General features: G+C 42.4%; 1 protein-coding gene across 2 annotated transcripts in view; it reads left to right on the forward strand.

The window, feature by feature from the left end:
• The window catches only part of GALNT7 (polypeptide N-acetylgalactosaminyltransferase 7), a 154,853-nt gene that overhangs the window by 106,477 nt on the left and 32,219 nt on the right, over window positions 1-16,157 (forward strand). Inside the window, exons 4-7 of one of the 2 annotated variants that reach the window (XM_040418669.1) lie at window positions 893-1,023; window positions 2,569-2,648; window positions 7,860-8,042; window positions 13,237-13,354. In XM_040418669.1, the coding sequence (XP_040274603.1) occupies window positions 893-1,023; window positions 2,569-2,648; window positions 7,860-8,042; window positions 13,237-13,354 (512 nt within the window). Of the gene's footprint in view, window positions 1-892; window positions 1,024-2,568; window positions 2,649-7,859; window positions 8,043-8,203; window positions 8,387-13,236; window positions 13,355-16,157 lie in introns of both variants that reach the window. The other variant, XM_040418668.1, reaches the window with a different exon arrangement.

Genomic DNA, 16,157 nt, shown 5'->3' on the forward strand with positions numbered 1-16,157 from the left:
ATGGCACAACATACAGTCAAAAGAATAGCTGTTCCAGAATTATTACATGGGGAATGCAAGTAGTTACTAAAACGGGCATGTCAGGAGAGGGGAGAGGTTCTCTTTTTAAGCCATTTCATACAGGAGTTCCAGTGTCTCTAAGGCCTTATTACATTGTGTGGTTTGATGGCTTTTTACCACAGCTTCCAGATATCGCACCGGTCATTTAGTATTTCTCTCAGCAGCTGATGACAAGTGAACATTTAGTGTCACATCTCCAGCAGGCGGGTCCGGTAGAGAAGGTGGGAATCGGTCAGACACAAACCGCAGCATGCTGTGCTTTCTGTGCGGCCGATTCTTGCCATATTTGCCAGATTTCCACTGGACCCCATTATAGTTAATGGGGCCGGCAAGCATTCTGTTTGCCTCTGGCAGTGGCAGATCCGGAGATTTGCCGGAGATGTGAAACTAGCCTTAGATTTACTTGTCTTTCTCACAAGTTGAGATTGTGTGGGACCGTGAAGCTTATGGGTGACGGTTTGCATCTTCCTTTTTAGTACAACCACTGGAGAAGGCTAACTTTTCAACCATTCTTGATCGTGGTCAAACCACACTTGGCATAGCACTTTTGGAATTTATATAGTTGTCAATTGGTCTTAAGCCATCCTGTGGGGTTTATGTAAATTGTCATTGCTCCTAGGAATAAGCCATCAGATACAGTGTTTCATCCATGTTCAGAGCAAAGGGCATCACTGCTGAACCTCATTCAAGCATCGACTCTGCCGTCCATGTGCCAGTACCCGTCCCTGTGTCTGTCCTGTCACAAAATTGATATCCTGCTTCAGGTTCCAGGGCACGGCAGCATAGAAAGTGTATTCTAGCTTTGATGATTCTGCTTGGTTCTTTCTTCCAGAACATTTAAAATCAAGGCTGGACAATTACGTCAAGCAGTGGAATGGGCTAGTAAAGGTATTTAGGAACGAACGTAGAGAGGGGCTTATACAGGCCCGAAGCATCGGAGCCCAGAAGGCGAAACTAGGACAAGTAAGTAGGAGTATGTTCCTGTCTTGTAGTAGGCTATCACGGGCTGCATGCACACCGCTATATGAACACACACGGTCGTGTCTTCAACCATGGGACCTGAGAGCTGCTCTTGGGGATCCCGTTTTTGGGTGTTGATGGAAAAACCTGTAACACACGTCCGGTGCCCAGTTTAATGAGTCTGAAGCATGAAAAGTGAACTTGCCCTTTCAGTTTTCACCCTACACATGCTTTTAAAGAGCAGCAAGGTTTGAGGAACCAGCCCCATGTTAAAGGGCACCTCTTGTTTTCACCTCTTTCACATAAATGCATCCCAAAATCACTTTTGTAATATCCTGTCAGAGCTCTGTTTTTCTGGCCCCGAGAGCCATGTCTGTCTCACATATAACAGCACGTGTAGGGGTAAAAATTCTGGTTGTCTATGGCCATCATTAGGGTCCATTCACACGTCCGCAATTTCATTCCGCATTTTGCGGAATGGAATTGCGGACCCATTCATTTCTATGGGGCAACACGATGTGCTGCCCAGACATGGGATTGCGGACCCGCGCTTCCGGGTCCCAAATTCCGTTCCCCAAAAAAATAGAACATGTCCTATTTTTGTCCGCAATTGCGGACAAGAATAGGCATTTTCTATTAAGTGCCGGCGATGTGCGGTCCGCAAAATGCGGAACGCACATCGCTGATGTCCATGTTTTACGGATCCGCAAAACACACACGGACGTGTGAATGGACCTTTAGAGTACTTTTGTGAGTATGGATCTATAGTTTAGCTCTGCTCCATAAGCCTTGAAGATGAAGGGGCTCTCTACCAGCCTTTTACCGCTATGATACACAGCAGTGATATATTGGTGAATATGCTACTACACCAGAGCTGGCCGGATATATAAATGTCATTTACAGAAGCTGCACTGGCACTTGAAGTTAAACTGAAGTGATATGGCTGCAGGCTATAAAGCACATCACCCTCGTCAAGTATCATAAATGTTTGACTTGCCTGTAGTCACATGAAAGCTCTTCTGCTTCTCTGTCAGTGTAACCACATGGGTTGTAAGACTTGTGTCAGTACAAGTTACATAGTACGGCCAAAAAAAAAGACGTGCCGTATGGTCATCGAGCTCAACTAAGGGATCAGTGGGGCTGTGAATTAGAGGAAGGGGGTGAGAAGTGAGACACTTTTACATAAGAATTAGTCCACTGCTCCTGCTGTGACCACGTCCTGACGTAGACTGTTCCACAGGTTTACAGTAAAGAAGTCTTGACGCCTGTGGAGACGGAGGCAGTGCCCTCTTGTCTTTTAAGGGGATGTGCATAGAATTGCACTTCACCATATAATTAAAGATTATTATCCAAACAGGAAGTTAAATGGGATTCAGATTTTTTTTTTTTATACTGTTTTGACAAACGTTCACCAAAAATATATTTAATGATGAAGAATACAATTGCAAGTTTTGGGGGTGGTTTTTCTGCTGTCAGTTTTACACTTACCTTGTGTTTTGTTTTTTTAACAGTCCTTTAAGTCTGTAATGTAACCTCGATCTCTTGCAGGTTTTAATTTATCTGGATGCACACTGTGAAGTGGGAATTAATTGGTATGCTCCTTTAATAGCTCCTATAGCCCAAGACAGGTAAGGTGTTCATTGCACTTATAGGACAGTGCGCATGACTACTAAATGTTGCAGATTTTTAAGGATTAAAAAACTTACATTAGGGTACTTTCACACTAGTGTTATTCTTTTCCGGTATTGAAATCCAGTAAAGGGTCTCAATACTGGGAAAGAAAACGCATCCGTTTTGTCCTAATGCATTCTGAATGGAAAGCAATCCGTTCAGTATGCATCAGGATGTCTTCCGTTCCGTCCCTTGTACTGTATTTTTTCCGGCCGAAATCCAGAAACAATACTGCACTTGTTGGATCTGGCATTAATTTCCATAGAGATGTATTAATGCCGGATCCGGTACCAAGCGTTGCGGAAATTGCTGCATCGCCAGATCCGTTTTTTCGGTCTGCTCATGCGCAGTTCTTTCTGGCTTTGAAAAAATTCTATTAGCATATTAAATATGCTAATAGAGTATAAATATTAAAAAAAGGTTGTCAAATAGTAATCCTTTAATGGGATTTTTGAAAATGTAACAAATTGTAAGAAATGTCTGTAAAAATAAAAGTGATTAATATAAATTACACGAGATTGTGCATACATTACATAAAACACAAAGCCTACACATACTGGGAATTTATGCATAATGAACGGATTGCTTTCCATTCAGAATGCATTGGGACAAAACTGAAGCATTTTTTCCGATATTGAGACCCTTTACCGGATTTCAATACCGGAAAAGAATAACGCTAGTAAAAGTACCCTTACATTGATTTTTATGCCTGATCAGGTTTGTTCAGTTTTGCAAACCAGACACAAAAAAGCTGCTTCCAGTTGTTTTGTGTCTGGCCCCAAAACGCAACTGAACTGATCCGTTTAAGGCCTGTTTCACACTTGCATTGTTAATTCCGGTTTTGAGATCCGGCTGATTTTGCCCATCAGTATGCTCCTAAAAAAACGGATCTCAAAGCCTGAATTAAAAACACAGATGTGAAAGTAGCCTTAATAGGTCGTAATAGCAAAGATGGCCATGGGGGCCTTATTTGGTCCCTTTCTAGGGATGTTCCTCATCTCCAATTGGATCACTGGGAAAGCCAGTGACCGAATCGAAGGAGAACATCCCCTTTGTTTATGATGTGGTCATGGACTGTGGCGATCTAAAGGTTCTTCCAATCCCAGCCATAGTCAGGAGGCTCCACTAAGAACCTCAACTTCTTGTTCTTAGAGCAGGAGTGCTCTGGGAAATGTTGAATGCCATCCTCTACAGCAACGTCAAAAGATGTCTCTGTAGACTCAGCACCTGCTTTACCATCAAAGTACAGCGGCTGGTCTAATGAGATAAGGTCCTGTTACATGGACCAATCATCAGGTCAATTATCGGGGATGACAATTTGTAAAAATACTTATTCCAAGTAATTTCCCAGTCTAAAGGTGCTGAAGATCACCTAATGAACAAGAAAACACTCGTCCTTATTCAGTGGAGACCATAGCTGCATGTAAATGCAGCCTCATCTCTGCTGGCAATCGGGCAATTATTGGGAATGTTTGATTTATTGAATTGAAGAATCATGTGTAAAAGGACCATTAGTCATGTTGGATTTATACATGCCTGACTCTGTTCCCACTGTTCCCATGGAAGATAAGGTATTTGATAGTGGCTTAGGCCTCTTTCAGACGGGCGTTGCGGGAAAATGTGCGGGTGCGTTACGGGAACACCCGCGATTTTTCACAGAAGTTCGGGCTTGGGATCGGTGTAGATTGTATTATTTTCCATTATAACATGGTTATAAGGGGAAATAATAGCATTCTGAATGCAGAATGCATAGTAAAATGGTGCTGGAGGGGTTAAAAAAATAATAGTAATAATAATTTAACTCCCCTTAATCCACTTGATCGCCCGGCATCTCCTTCTGTCTCCTTTGCTGAATAGGACCTGTGGTGACGACACTCCTGTCATCACATGATCCATCACATGATCCATCACATGATCCATCACATGATCCATCACATGATCCATCACATGATCCATCACATGATCCATCACCATGGTAAAAGATCATGTGATGACCGGAGTGACGTCACCACAGGTCCTGTTCAGCAAAGAAGACAGAAGGAGATGCCGGGCTGCGCGAGCAAGTGGATTAAGGTGAGTTAAATTATTTTTTTTTTTAAATTTAACCCCTCCAGCATCATTTTACTATGCATTCTGTATTCAGAATGCTATTATTTTCCCTTATAACCATGTATAAGGGAAAATAATAATGATCGGGTCTCCATCCCGATCGTCTCCTAGCAACCATGTGTGAAAATCGCACCGCATCCTCACCTGCTTACGGATCCGTGCTATTTTTACGCAACCCCATTCACTTCTATGGGGCCTGCGTTGCGTGAAAAACGCAGAATATAGAGCATGCTGCGATTTTCACGCAACGCACAAGTGATGCGTGAAAATCACCGCTCATGTGAACAGCCCCATAGAAATGAATGGGTCGGTATTCAGTGCGGGTGTAATGCGTTCAACTCGCGCATCGCATCCGTGCGGAATACTCGCCCGTGTGAAAGGGGCTTTATTCCCCCCTTACCATCGCGGTGAACATGTATGTCTATGAGATAGCAGTTGACTAAATTGTCCTGTGTGTGTAAACAGAGCACATCCATAGAGTAGCGAATCCCCAGATCTGGACACCATATTTTTGAGGCACCTACTATATATCATAAAATATCAGCACTTTAGGAAAGTAAAGCTATAGTATGCTTGGAATATATACCTCTTCTCTGCCATTACATTTCCATCATCAAAGCCTCCGAACACTGCAGTGCTGGCCAATTACACCACTTGATTGACAGCTCTTCCAGGAAAATACCATTCCTTTGCTCGGTCTTCTAATGTCTTGTAGCAGGTAATTGGGTCAGTCTCATGGGTCAGGGGTCTGGCATGATTATCATGTCTGCTCTTAAATCACTGTTGTACATCTATCTATAGCTCACTGCTTTTTCACTTAGAAACTTAGGAAACTGGAGAAACCTTAGTTACAGGGGCCTAAAAAAAAAAAAAAAAAAAGTATAAAATATGGTTTATTTGCAGTTGTAACAGTGTAAAATTATGTCTACTAATGTTATTCATTCATACATACAGTATTATGTACAACTATATAAAACTGGTCAAATTCCATCCAAGAGTCACCACCCTGATATTTCATATATTCCCAGACATCTGATTACTGTGAGGAACAAGGTCAGGTTTTCTTTTTTAAGGCCTAGTTTCTAGAAATTAGCTCAGAGAAAAGGTATTGTCAGTGACAACCAGAGATTAGCGGGCATTGCAAAATTTATCAAATTTGGCTGGCCACCTTACCCATAGCAACCAATCATGGTGCAGCTTTCATAATGCCAGAGGTCTAAAAATGTAAACTTCGCCTTGATTGGGTTCTGTGGTCTTGGTTCTTGGGTTTCTCCACCACCACATTTCCAAAAGAGGTTGTGGCAAGGGGTCGTGACCAACCGCCAGAATAATATATTTATTTGTCTTCTTCTGTTGCTGTACCATGTGGCTGCCTGACACAAAGAAAGCTCTGTACCAAACACATTACACCATGATAGAGAATAGTCCTAAATCAAATCAAAAGTGAAATGAAAATGGTCTCTGAACAGTAACCGGGGCACTTCTGTTAGAGCTCTGAAATTTTATTTTGCCTTTTTGCAAGCAAGATCTGATTACCTTTACGGTGTGGGTTGAAGATTTCTCGGAAAATGTTCTATTTCTATGGATGTGCTCTGATTACTTTTGAATTCTCCAATTTATTGTAGGACGTGTATTCATTTCTGAAATTTGCATAGAAGTTAATTTCCCTGCACGGCTGTAACGTTTGATTGAACAAGAGGCCTTGTAAATCACTGTTTATTTCCTGTAAGGAACGGCATTGGATTGAACGCTTGCCTCTTAAAGTGTACCTGTAAGAGCGGCCAAGGCTTTGGAGATACAGGTGTTCTTTATCCGATATAGGAAACTGGCGGTCTACCAAATGCAGTTTACAGTCCGCAGTAAAGCATAGGCCTTCTGCCCGACCATCTCGGTGAAATCCGCAAACTAATCAGTCTCTCTGTGGGCAGCCAAACTGACCCTCGATGTGCATTGCCAGTGGAAAATTGACTCTGCCAAGGAATGTTTACAGACCATTCGCATTAACTGGTGACGCCTAGATTGGTGGCACTAGCATATATGGCAGCCTGCTCGATTACCCAATGTTTCCACTAGATTATAGGAGTTCAGCTAAGCTCATTGACTGCCTCTAATAGTAACTAATTGCCCACTGCTTATGTAGATTAAAGGGGTATTGAGTATACGACAGATTATACCCGATCCATTGATGGCCGCTCAATTCAAACTCTATGGGACTGCCAGAGATAGCTGAGCACTGTACCCAGCAAATTGTGGCAGCCCCATAGGATGGCGCACACGCACGCATGCATGACTGCCGCTCTATTCTTAAGGATCCCCATTATCATGAGGGGGTCAGACCTCCACCGATCTAACAGTTAGCCCCTATCCAGTAGATAGGGAATCGTTTATTCTTATTGGCATACCCCTTTAACTCTACACTAAACCTTAAAAAGGTATTGGGCTAATTTGCAGAAGGAGTATGAACACTATGGTGGAGATTTGTCTTCAGTTTGCACCATAAAAGTATTGTTAAAAAGTTTCAAACCTGTGTTTTAATAAATTTTACACCACCCTGACCACATTCCCAAAAGAGAGCGTGGCGAAGGGGGCGTGACCAACAGCCGGGACAAACTCCTCATATATTATGCCAGTTTTCCGGCACAAATGAAACCAGAAATATTCGGGAGCTCAGAGCTGCCAGGGGATGCGCCTGATATATGGCGAGGCCTGCTTATCATCATAAATTAGGCACATCCTCTGGCAGCACACGGGATATCAAGACCAGTGAAGAAAGCGCCGGTCTTGATGATCTATGTCCTCTTAAACCACAATGGTAATTTCTCTGAGTTCTCTAGTTTGTGAAACCATAACTGTGCCACTCCCTGTATTTTCTCAAATTTCAGATTGTTTGATACTATGACTGTATTTGCATATAACGTGGCCTACACTATCTACAGTGATTTTTATAAATTTTTTCTTTCTATGTAGTATTTGATGCTATTGCTTTGTTAATGTTATATTTCTAATTTTGCGTGTCTTTTTTTGTTGTGAATTCGCTTTCCCTCCTGAAATCCTGGCAGAACTGCTTGTACTGTTCCACTAATAGATTACATTGATGGCAATGTTTATACCATTGAGCCACAGCAAGGTGGGGATAGCGATGGTTTTGCTCGAGGGGCCTGGGACTGGAGCATGTTATGGAAACGAATTCCATTAAGCGACAGAGAAAAGGCCAAACGAAAGCATAGAACTGAACCTTATTGGTAAAGAATGTGATTTTTATCTTTTATGTACATGTTTGTCTAAATTTTTTTTTTCTGTTTTTGTCCCCTTTTTTTTTTTTTTTGTTCCTGCACCATCCTTTTTCTGTTCGTACGTTTGTCCTTCGTGTCAATCCTCATCCTGCATCACCACCACTCCGCAGAACCGCATGCACTGTACCTCTGATAGATGTCATAGATGGCAACAATTATCATATAATACCACAAGGGGGAGGTGATGAAGATGGGTATGCTAGAGGAGCGTGGGATTGGAGTATGCTCTGGAAGCGGGTGCCTTTGACCAAAAGAGAAAAGGATATGAGAAAAACAAAAACTGAGCCTTATCGGTAATCACTAAACGGCTTGCGGGTTTCTTTCCATACAATGTACTGATACACTAAGTTACTGCATGTCTGATTCCACCTCTGCCAACCTTCTCCTAGAGTCCCACTAGCCACCAGTCTTTCATTACTATGCTTGTACTTAATGTATTATTCCTCTAGTATGTGATTGATTTATTATATGAAAAGATGTGAGTCCTGAGTTGGCCTCTTTGTTTGAAGCCCTTTTTGTGTTCTATTCCGCCACTTCATACACAGGTAAGGCTGTGTTCACATCATGACTCCCCCCAGCATTTGGTGTATGTGTCATGAATGCACTAAGAGCTATCTGTAGGACCCCATTTGCCAGATGGTTGATTTTTTTTAAACCACATAGAAGCCTAAGCACGTATACCACTGTCTGTACCCAGGCATCCACAAAGAGAGAAAAAAATGATTGGGCATGTTGGAGTGTAACATGCCTGATCTTTTGGTTTCCTGAGATATAGACATTGCCAGGGGTATCTCGCCTACTTTGAAAACTGTCCCCTGGGTAAAAAGCTGTCATGTGTATGGCCATCATGTAGATGAAAGGTGAAAATCACGTATGCCCACCATTACAACTGCTTTGGACATTGCGTTACTAGTTGTCCCCCAGCATCTGTTACATGTGGCGTATACTAACTCGGGCATGCCTGAACAGGGGGAAAAAAAAATCACACAAGGGAGCAACTGGAGGACTTACATTGGAAGGCATTTTATAGACAAATGCATATTGAAGTGGAAATCGCCCTGATATCATCTACGATATAAGCATTTCAGAGGATAACATTGGTGAGGGTTCAAAATCTCGAACCTGTTTGATGCCACCTGGGAATTTTCATCCTTTGAAATTTCACATGTGAAGCATGTTGGACAGGGTGCCATGGACATCCATACATTGAGCATTGATAGAAGGGGGTTCCAGACCCTCACCAGTGTCATCTCCTGGATGCTTATACAAGGTGGCCCACGAAAAAGTAGCCCGTACGACAAGATGAATGAGTAAGTGGATTGTTTTTTCTTAATTACCCACAAGGCACAAAAGATACTGAAAGTGGTCCCTGTTCCCGTCTTTGGGCACGTTGGATTATGTTGGCTGATACTGCTTGCCGATCTTCAACAGTGATGCCGCAGAAGAAAAAATGTCCAAAAGATGGGGCAACATGCCGCACCTCACGGAACTCACTGGCACGGGTTCATGAACTGTTTACGGTGGAGCGAAGGGGCAAGGGCAAGGGGTTATGGCCACCACGTTCCCCAGACTTGTCCACATGTGATTTTTATCTGTGAGGAAACTTAAAACAGAAAGTGTCCGCTAACAATCCACATCCCCTGGATGAACTCAAGGAGAACATAACAAACACTATCCGCAGCATCACAAGCAGTATCAGCCAACATAATCCGACCTGCCCAAAGATGCATAGACGTGAACGGGGACCACATTCAGCATCTTCTGTGACTTGTGGGTAAATAAGAAAAAACAATCCACTTGCTGGTTCATCTGGTCATACTGTCGCTGGTGGAGGGCTACTTTTGCGTGGGCCACCCTGATTAACATGTTATAAATTTCCTCTTGGTGTTAATGTAATGTTTCACTTCCTGTGTCACTTTCATCGCCATATATGTTTGTCTGTACACATATATGCCCACACGACCTCATGCAAATGATAAAGGAGCACAGTCGGCAGCATGCTTTCTGATCCATTATGTAAGGAGTTAACACCATTTTTGGTGAAGGGTATTGACTTTTTGTAATGGCTATGCTAATGAGTATATGCATTTATTTTGGGCTAAGCGGGACTCAGTGTTTTCCTTTCCTGGTAGTTACCAGCAGTGAAGCATACCCTGCCGTGCTTTGCTGGTCACAGACTGTTTACTCATTTTTTGCATGCGCAGAATTTTTAAGCTCCCCTTGTAATGTTCACTTGGTGCCGAGCAGCTTCCTGCAGATTTACCTCCTAGTACAGCAGAACTTCACCCCCTTTCAGCTCTTTCCTAACCCTAATCCGAAGCTGAGAGGTGAGTGTAACGGGATCAGGAGAAAGGGAAGATATAGTATAGATTGTCTACTACACACCTGAAAGGCAAAGCTTGTACGTGTCAGAAGAAGTCAGCTTGGGAAGTACAGGGTTCATGTCATGTCTGTTTTGGTCATTACTTACATTGCCCATGTAATAACTGTATGTTGTGCCACCCCGCTATTATTCCTACTTGAAGTTTATGAATGAATTGCCAGCAGTCAGCAATAAAGATCCAGCAGGGTGTCTGACACTATCCAATAAGTGCTGTCAGTCTCCGACTGTGCTGGGACACCCCGCAATATGTCAGGAGAGGTGACAGCTCCTCTTTAGCATAGAATCGGAGTTCTGTTTTAAAAAAAATTGATTTATTGAAGACGGGAGGGGATAATGTACGGATTCAAAATGCATATGTTGATGGAAGCGCTGCTATTCCCAATGTAAAATGTTCATCTAAAGAAACCGATGGCTGGGTTGTCACTTACACTTAATATGAATTAACAGATATATCTTAGTTTACTTCTCAACGTAAACGGGGGTGTAGGGGGAGAATTCACCTCTCTACTGCCTGCTTCATTGTGTCCTGGGGAGGAATGGCCTAGGAAAAAGCAGTCCTGTGTAAATTGTGAGGTATGAGACTGCAAAGTGTGGCACACACAAAAGCTAGGGGACATAGAAGTGTTAATTGTTTGGACCAAGGGGACGTGCATGCAATAGGAAAGTACTTCTCTTACTGGCTTGCTGCTTAAGCTTTCTAATTCATCCACGCACAATTGCTTGCCCTTCAGAGATCATATTAATAATGGCAAAATGCCTAGTTCTATATGCCGTTCTGTCCAATAATTTACTATAAGCCTAAACGACAATCCTCAATGTCCATCCCCAGTATTACGGTATAACAGAGGTATATGCAGGGAAATGCTTCCAATGTATACGCTAAAGGGTACTTTCACACTAGCGTTTTTCTATCCGGCGCTGAGTTCCGTCCTAGGGGCTCAAATCCGGAAAAGAACTGATCAGTTTTATCCTAATGCATTCTGAATGGAGAGTAATCCGTTCAGGATGCATCAGTTCAGTCTTTTTGACTGATCAGGCTTTTCAGAAAACCGCAGCATGTTGTATTTTTACCTCCGGCCAAAAATCCTGAACACTTTGACTGAACGCCGGATCCTGTCTTTTTCCCATTGACTTGCATTAACGCCGGATCCGGTGCCGTGTGTTCAGTCAAACCGGATCCGGCTTTTGCATGTTAAACCCGAAAAATGTGAAAAAAAAAGTTAAAGTCCATAAATGGCGGATCCGTTTTTTCCAATGCATTTTTTCATTGTGATCAAAATCCTGATCAGGATTCAAATGTAATCCGTTTTCGCACGTTTTTCTGGATCCGGCGGGCAGTTCCGGTGTCGGAATTGAACGCCGGATTTAAACAACGCTAGTGTGAAAGTAGCCTTAGCATATCCAAACCATCTATGGTCGCCCCCTCCCTTTTTTTGGCTGTAATGAAAAGTAATCAACTACATGTATCAGTACACAGGGATTTCACAAAAAACGCATACCACTCAAGTCACATGCATCATTTGTAACGGTATGATATACCGTCCCATATGGCACGTATGTACAATTATATACTGTGTGGTATACACGCGTTCCGTGTGCATGCACAGTATATAAATGTATAGGCAGGTTATATGGGACTGTATTGCATAGAGTTGCAAAAGTTGCATGTCAGGTGTACACCACAAACATAGCGTGCACATAATCCACAGACAAGAGTGGTGCTGTTTCTGGGGGGGAAAAAGCAGACCCATTTTTACAACCCCTTTTAATAGCCTAGACCAGGCAAGCAGACTGAATATTGCCATCATAGCAGACCAGATCCCTTTAGGGAAAATGCATTATTATGGCTGCTACAGATGCGGTCCATGTGCATCCAGCACGTATATCGGGCCCCATTGAGAAAATGCCTATTGTCCTCAAACAGACAAGACTAGGACATGTTCTGTAATTTGCGGCTTGGCCGCATGGATGCAAGCAGAACAGGGATGACATCTGTGTGCTGTGCGCATTTTTTTGCAGGCCCATAGAAATGAAGGGGTCTGCGTGCAATCCGCAAATAATGCAAATCAGACGCGGACCAAAAATACTGTTGCGTCAATGCCCCCCCTGTCCATTTACACAGTCTGATGCACAGGGCAATCATCAGGAATTCCAAACCTTGCCTGATCGTGCCGTCTGTAGCAGCAATCATTCCCTCTGTATAGGGATGAACAATTCATACTGTGATCGTTTGTCCCCATACAGACTCGTAATTTGTTGGAAGCACATCCCTGTTCACACAGGCCATTGTGCTGTCCACGGATAATGATTTTAGGTGCTGCATGAAAGATGCGATCACCTGATGAACAAGCGTTTGCCCATTTGTCCGGTGAACCTTGGCACCTTTACACAGCGTGGTTATTGGGAATGAGCGCTGAAACATTTATCCCCAATTACTATCCTGGTCCCTGTAGAAGATCCCTTACCCCACCACATAGATTCCTCTCATTTTCATAGGCAAGCCTAATACATTTAATGCAGAGTAAAACTACACTGTCATTTATAAAAATGCAAGGGATATAGAGTAGATTACTGCTCATTGCATTCCAATAACCCTCATTGCTTCATCTAGAACCTTTCCTGGCAGCTCTTTGCTTCGTTCATATGGATTTTCTCCGTTGTCTGATTAATACGGTCTTGATATTATTAGCCTTCTGATTTTATTATTTTCACAATATGCGAAGCTGGGACAAAAACTTACTCAATGCATTTGTTATTTAGGTCTCCTGCCATGGCCGGAGGATTATTTGCGATCGAGAGAGAGTTCTTCTTCGAGTTGGGTCTTTATGACCCAGGTCTTCAGATCTGGGGAGGAGAGAACTTTGAAATTTCCTACAAGGTACTGTAGACTAAAGGAGCCTAGTTTATGGATACGTATACCTCTTGTATAGATGGTGTGTACAATGTATATTATGGTTCGCCCCCCCTGATGTGTCAGCAGTAATACTGGGTAGCTACCCTAAGGAAAAGTAGAAAACAACAGTATCCGCAGGGAAATGGGAAATATCTGTTGTATTCCTCACTTATAAATACTTTGCATTAAAGACATTGTGAGTAAAACAGACCAAAGTAAAAGTGCTCATAATTTTTAATGTCTCCTTTTCGAGCTTTTGTTCAAAACTTGTATTTAAGAAGACTGAACAGTATTGGATCATGTTATACCAGTTCTGTGAAATACTCATCTGCAATACCATGCTAATGTTATCCTATGGGGCTTCCATACCTTACATCATTAAACCCATAAGGCAAACACAAAAAGAGCCATGTGATTAAGACCTTAGGCCTCATGCACACAGTTTTATGGACCACGCATATCATCCGTATTCCATGTTTACTGCTTGGCTGAAGAAGGGTTTCCAGAGCATCTACTACCAACGACCAGTGAAAACCACTGACAGAACAGATGCAGAGTCAATGGTTTTAATAGACGGATAAACTTCAATAAGGGTTTTGGTCTGTACCACGGAAAAAAGTAGTGTATATTTCTGTTGTTTTTCCACTAAACCAAGGTCATGAAAAAACAAGGGTGTGTGAATAAACTTATTTAAATCAATGGATACATGTGTTGTCAGTGAGGAACATGGACAGTACGCGCTGTTGATTCATTGACATGAGACCGTGACGTTCAAAATAGCTATTTGAAACAAGGGTGCACATACATTGTGACTTATGCTGCTTATGTGAATTGACCAAACTGCTACAATATTAATATATAGTAAAATTGGATATTAAAATAATCTTAGCAGTAGCCAAAATTGCCCATTATGAGTGATATTTCATCACCTCTGTTAAAGGGGTTGTCCCTTGAAGGACATTTGTCACCCATCTACACGATAGTTGATAACTGTTCGAATGCTAGCGCCAGCCTGGTCACTATAACGGGGGTCCCAAGCCACTCTTACTCCTGACTACACAATTACAGTGTGGAGGGGTTCGAATGGAGTGCAGGTTGAGGATTTGCCCTTGGGTCTATTCAAAGTCTATGGGACTGATAAAGGTAGCTGAGTACAGACCCATTGACAGGGAAGGCAGAGACAGGGCATATGTTCAAGCAGCGCACCAGTCTAACTCCTCCACTGCACAACTGCTCAGGGAAACTGGACCCCTATTCTATTGATCTGTGGGGGTCCCATCAGTAGGGCCTCCAGCAATTGGACATTTTCATCTATGCTGCGGATAATTGATAAATATCAGTTATAGGGGAACCTAAATCCCACATACACGCTTTGTACAGCCAGGCATACAGGTGAAACTCGAAAATTTAGAATATCGTGCATTTATTTCAGTAATGCAACTTAAAAGGTGAAACTAACATATGAGATAGACTCATCACATGCAAAGCGAGATATTTCAAGCCTTTATTTGTTATAATTTGGATGATTATGGCTTACAGCTTATGAAACCCCAAAGTCACAATCTCAAGTACCCTTTGCTCAGCGGGTATAGATTAATTAGCTGACTAGAGTGTGACACTTTGAGCCTAGAATATTGAACCTTTTCACAAAATTCTAATTTTAAGCTACATTAATGCAATTCATTTTAAGTTGCATTACTGAAATAAATGGACTTTTGCAGAATATTCTAATTTTTCGAGTTTCACCTGTATCTGTTTTTACTGGGGAGAGAGGAGAAAGCTGCTGCCAAACACATGGCAACTTATCTGCTGAGAGAAGAAAAGGACTGGGCATTAGTCTGGTTTAACATGACCACTTGTGTTTTTACACATTGATCGACCAACATGGCATCACACTAGGTGTAAAGGCTCTCATATACATTCATTAGGTGTTAACTGAACCATCAGCCGACCGCTATCTCTCCCGACTCAGCAAAACATGTATGTCTATTCTATGGGGAGAGCAGAGAAAGCTTCTGAGAGACACTTCTGGTGAGAGAAGAAAGCATCCGGCAAAAATATTCATTTCCCCTGATACTTGTCTACCCTGGCATCATCTATCGGGGAAGAATCGGGAGCTTCCCACACACAGTAGAGTGTCATCCGAACCTGAAAAGACTACTGCTTAGGCTGGGTTCACATGTGCGCTTCGGCATTCTGTTCCGACAGAGGCCGGATACCACCATGCACCGACTGATCCCCATTCACTGTAATGAATATGCCAACTTTTGGTCAGAAAAAAAATGTTGCATGTGGCATTTTTTGTGTCCGTCTGGAAGCCGACATGTACATCTGATACAGTTCCGGAGTTCACAACGCAGATGTGAACCCAACCTTAACTGGCAGAAAAATACTTTTCTAAGCTTTAGGTAAATGCTGAGCATCAGACGAGTTGTAGGCGTGCAGATGTCCTTTTAATGTGAATAGGAGTGCTTGTCTCGATTATGGTTCCCCTACAGGAATTCTAATGGTTGCCGTCTCTTTCACATACTACTCAGTCTTGTTTTAAAACCAAATTATTTGCTTTCTTTTGTTCTGTTAAGAAATAGAATTCTTCAACTATTGGTGATTCAATGTTGCAATTAGTTAACAATAGTAACCTTCCTGTATGTAAATTACAGCAAGCTGTTCTATTGTCTGTGTCCCCACAACACACAAGGGACATGTAACAGAGCTCTATAGCAGGCAGCGAATATGCTCTAGTGAGGAGTAAATGCAAAAAGCAAAGCCATAATTTACACCTTTCATG

The sequence above is a fragment of the Bufo bufo genome, chromosome 2 (assembly GCF_905171765.1).
Source record: "Bufo bufo chromosome 2, aBufBuf1.1, whole genome shotgun sequence".
NCBI classification, from domain to species: Eukaryota; Metazoa; Chordata; class Amphibia; order Anura; family Bufonidae; genus Bufo; species Bufo bufo.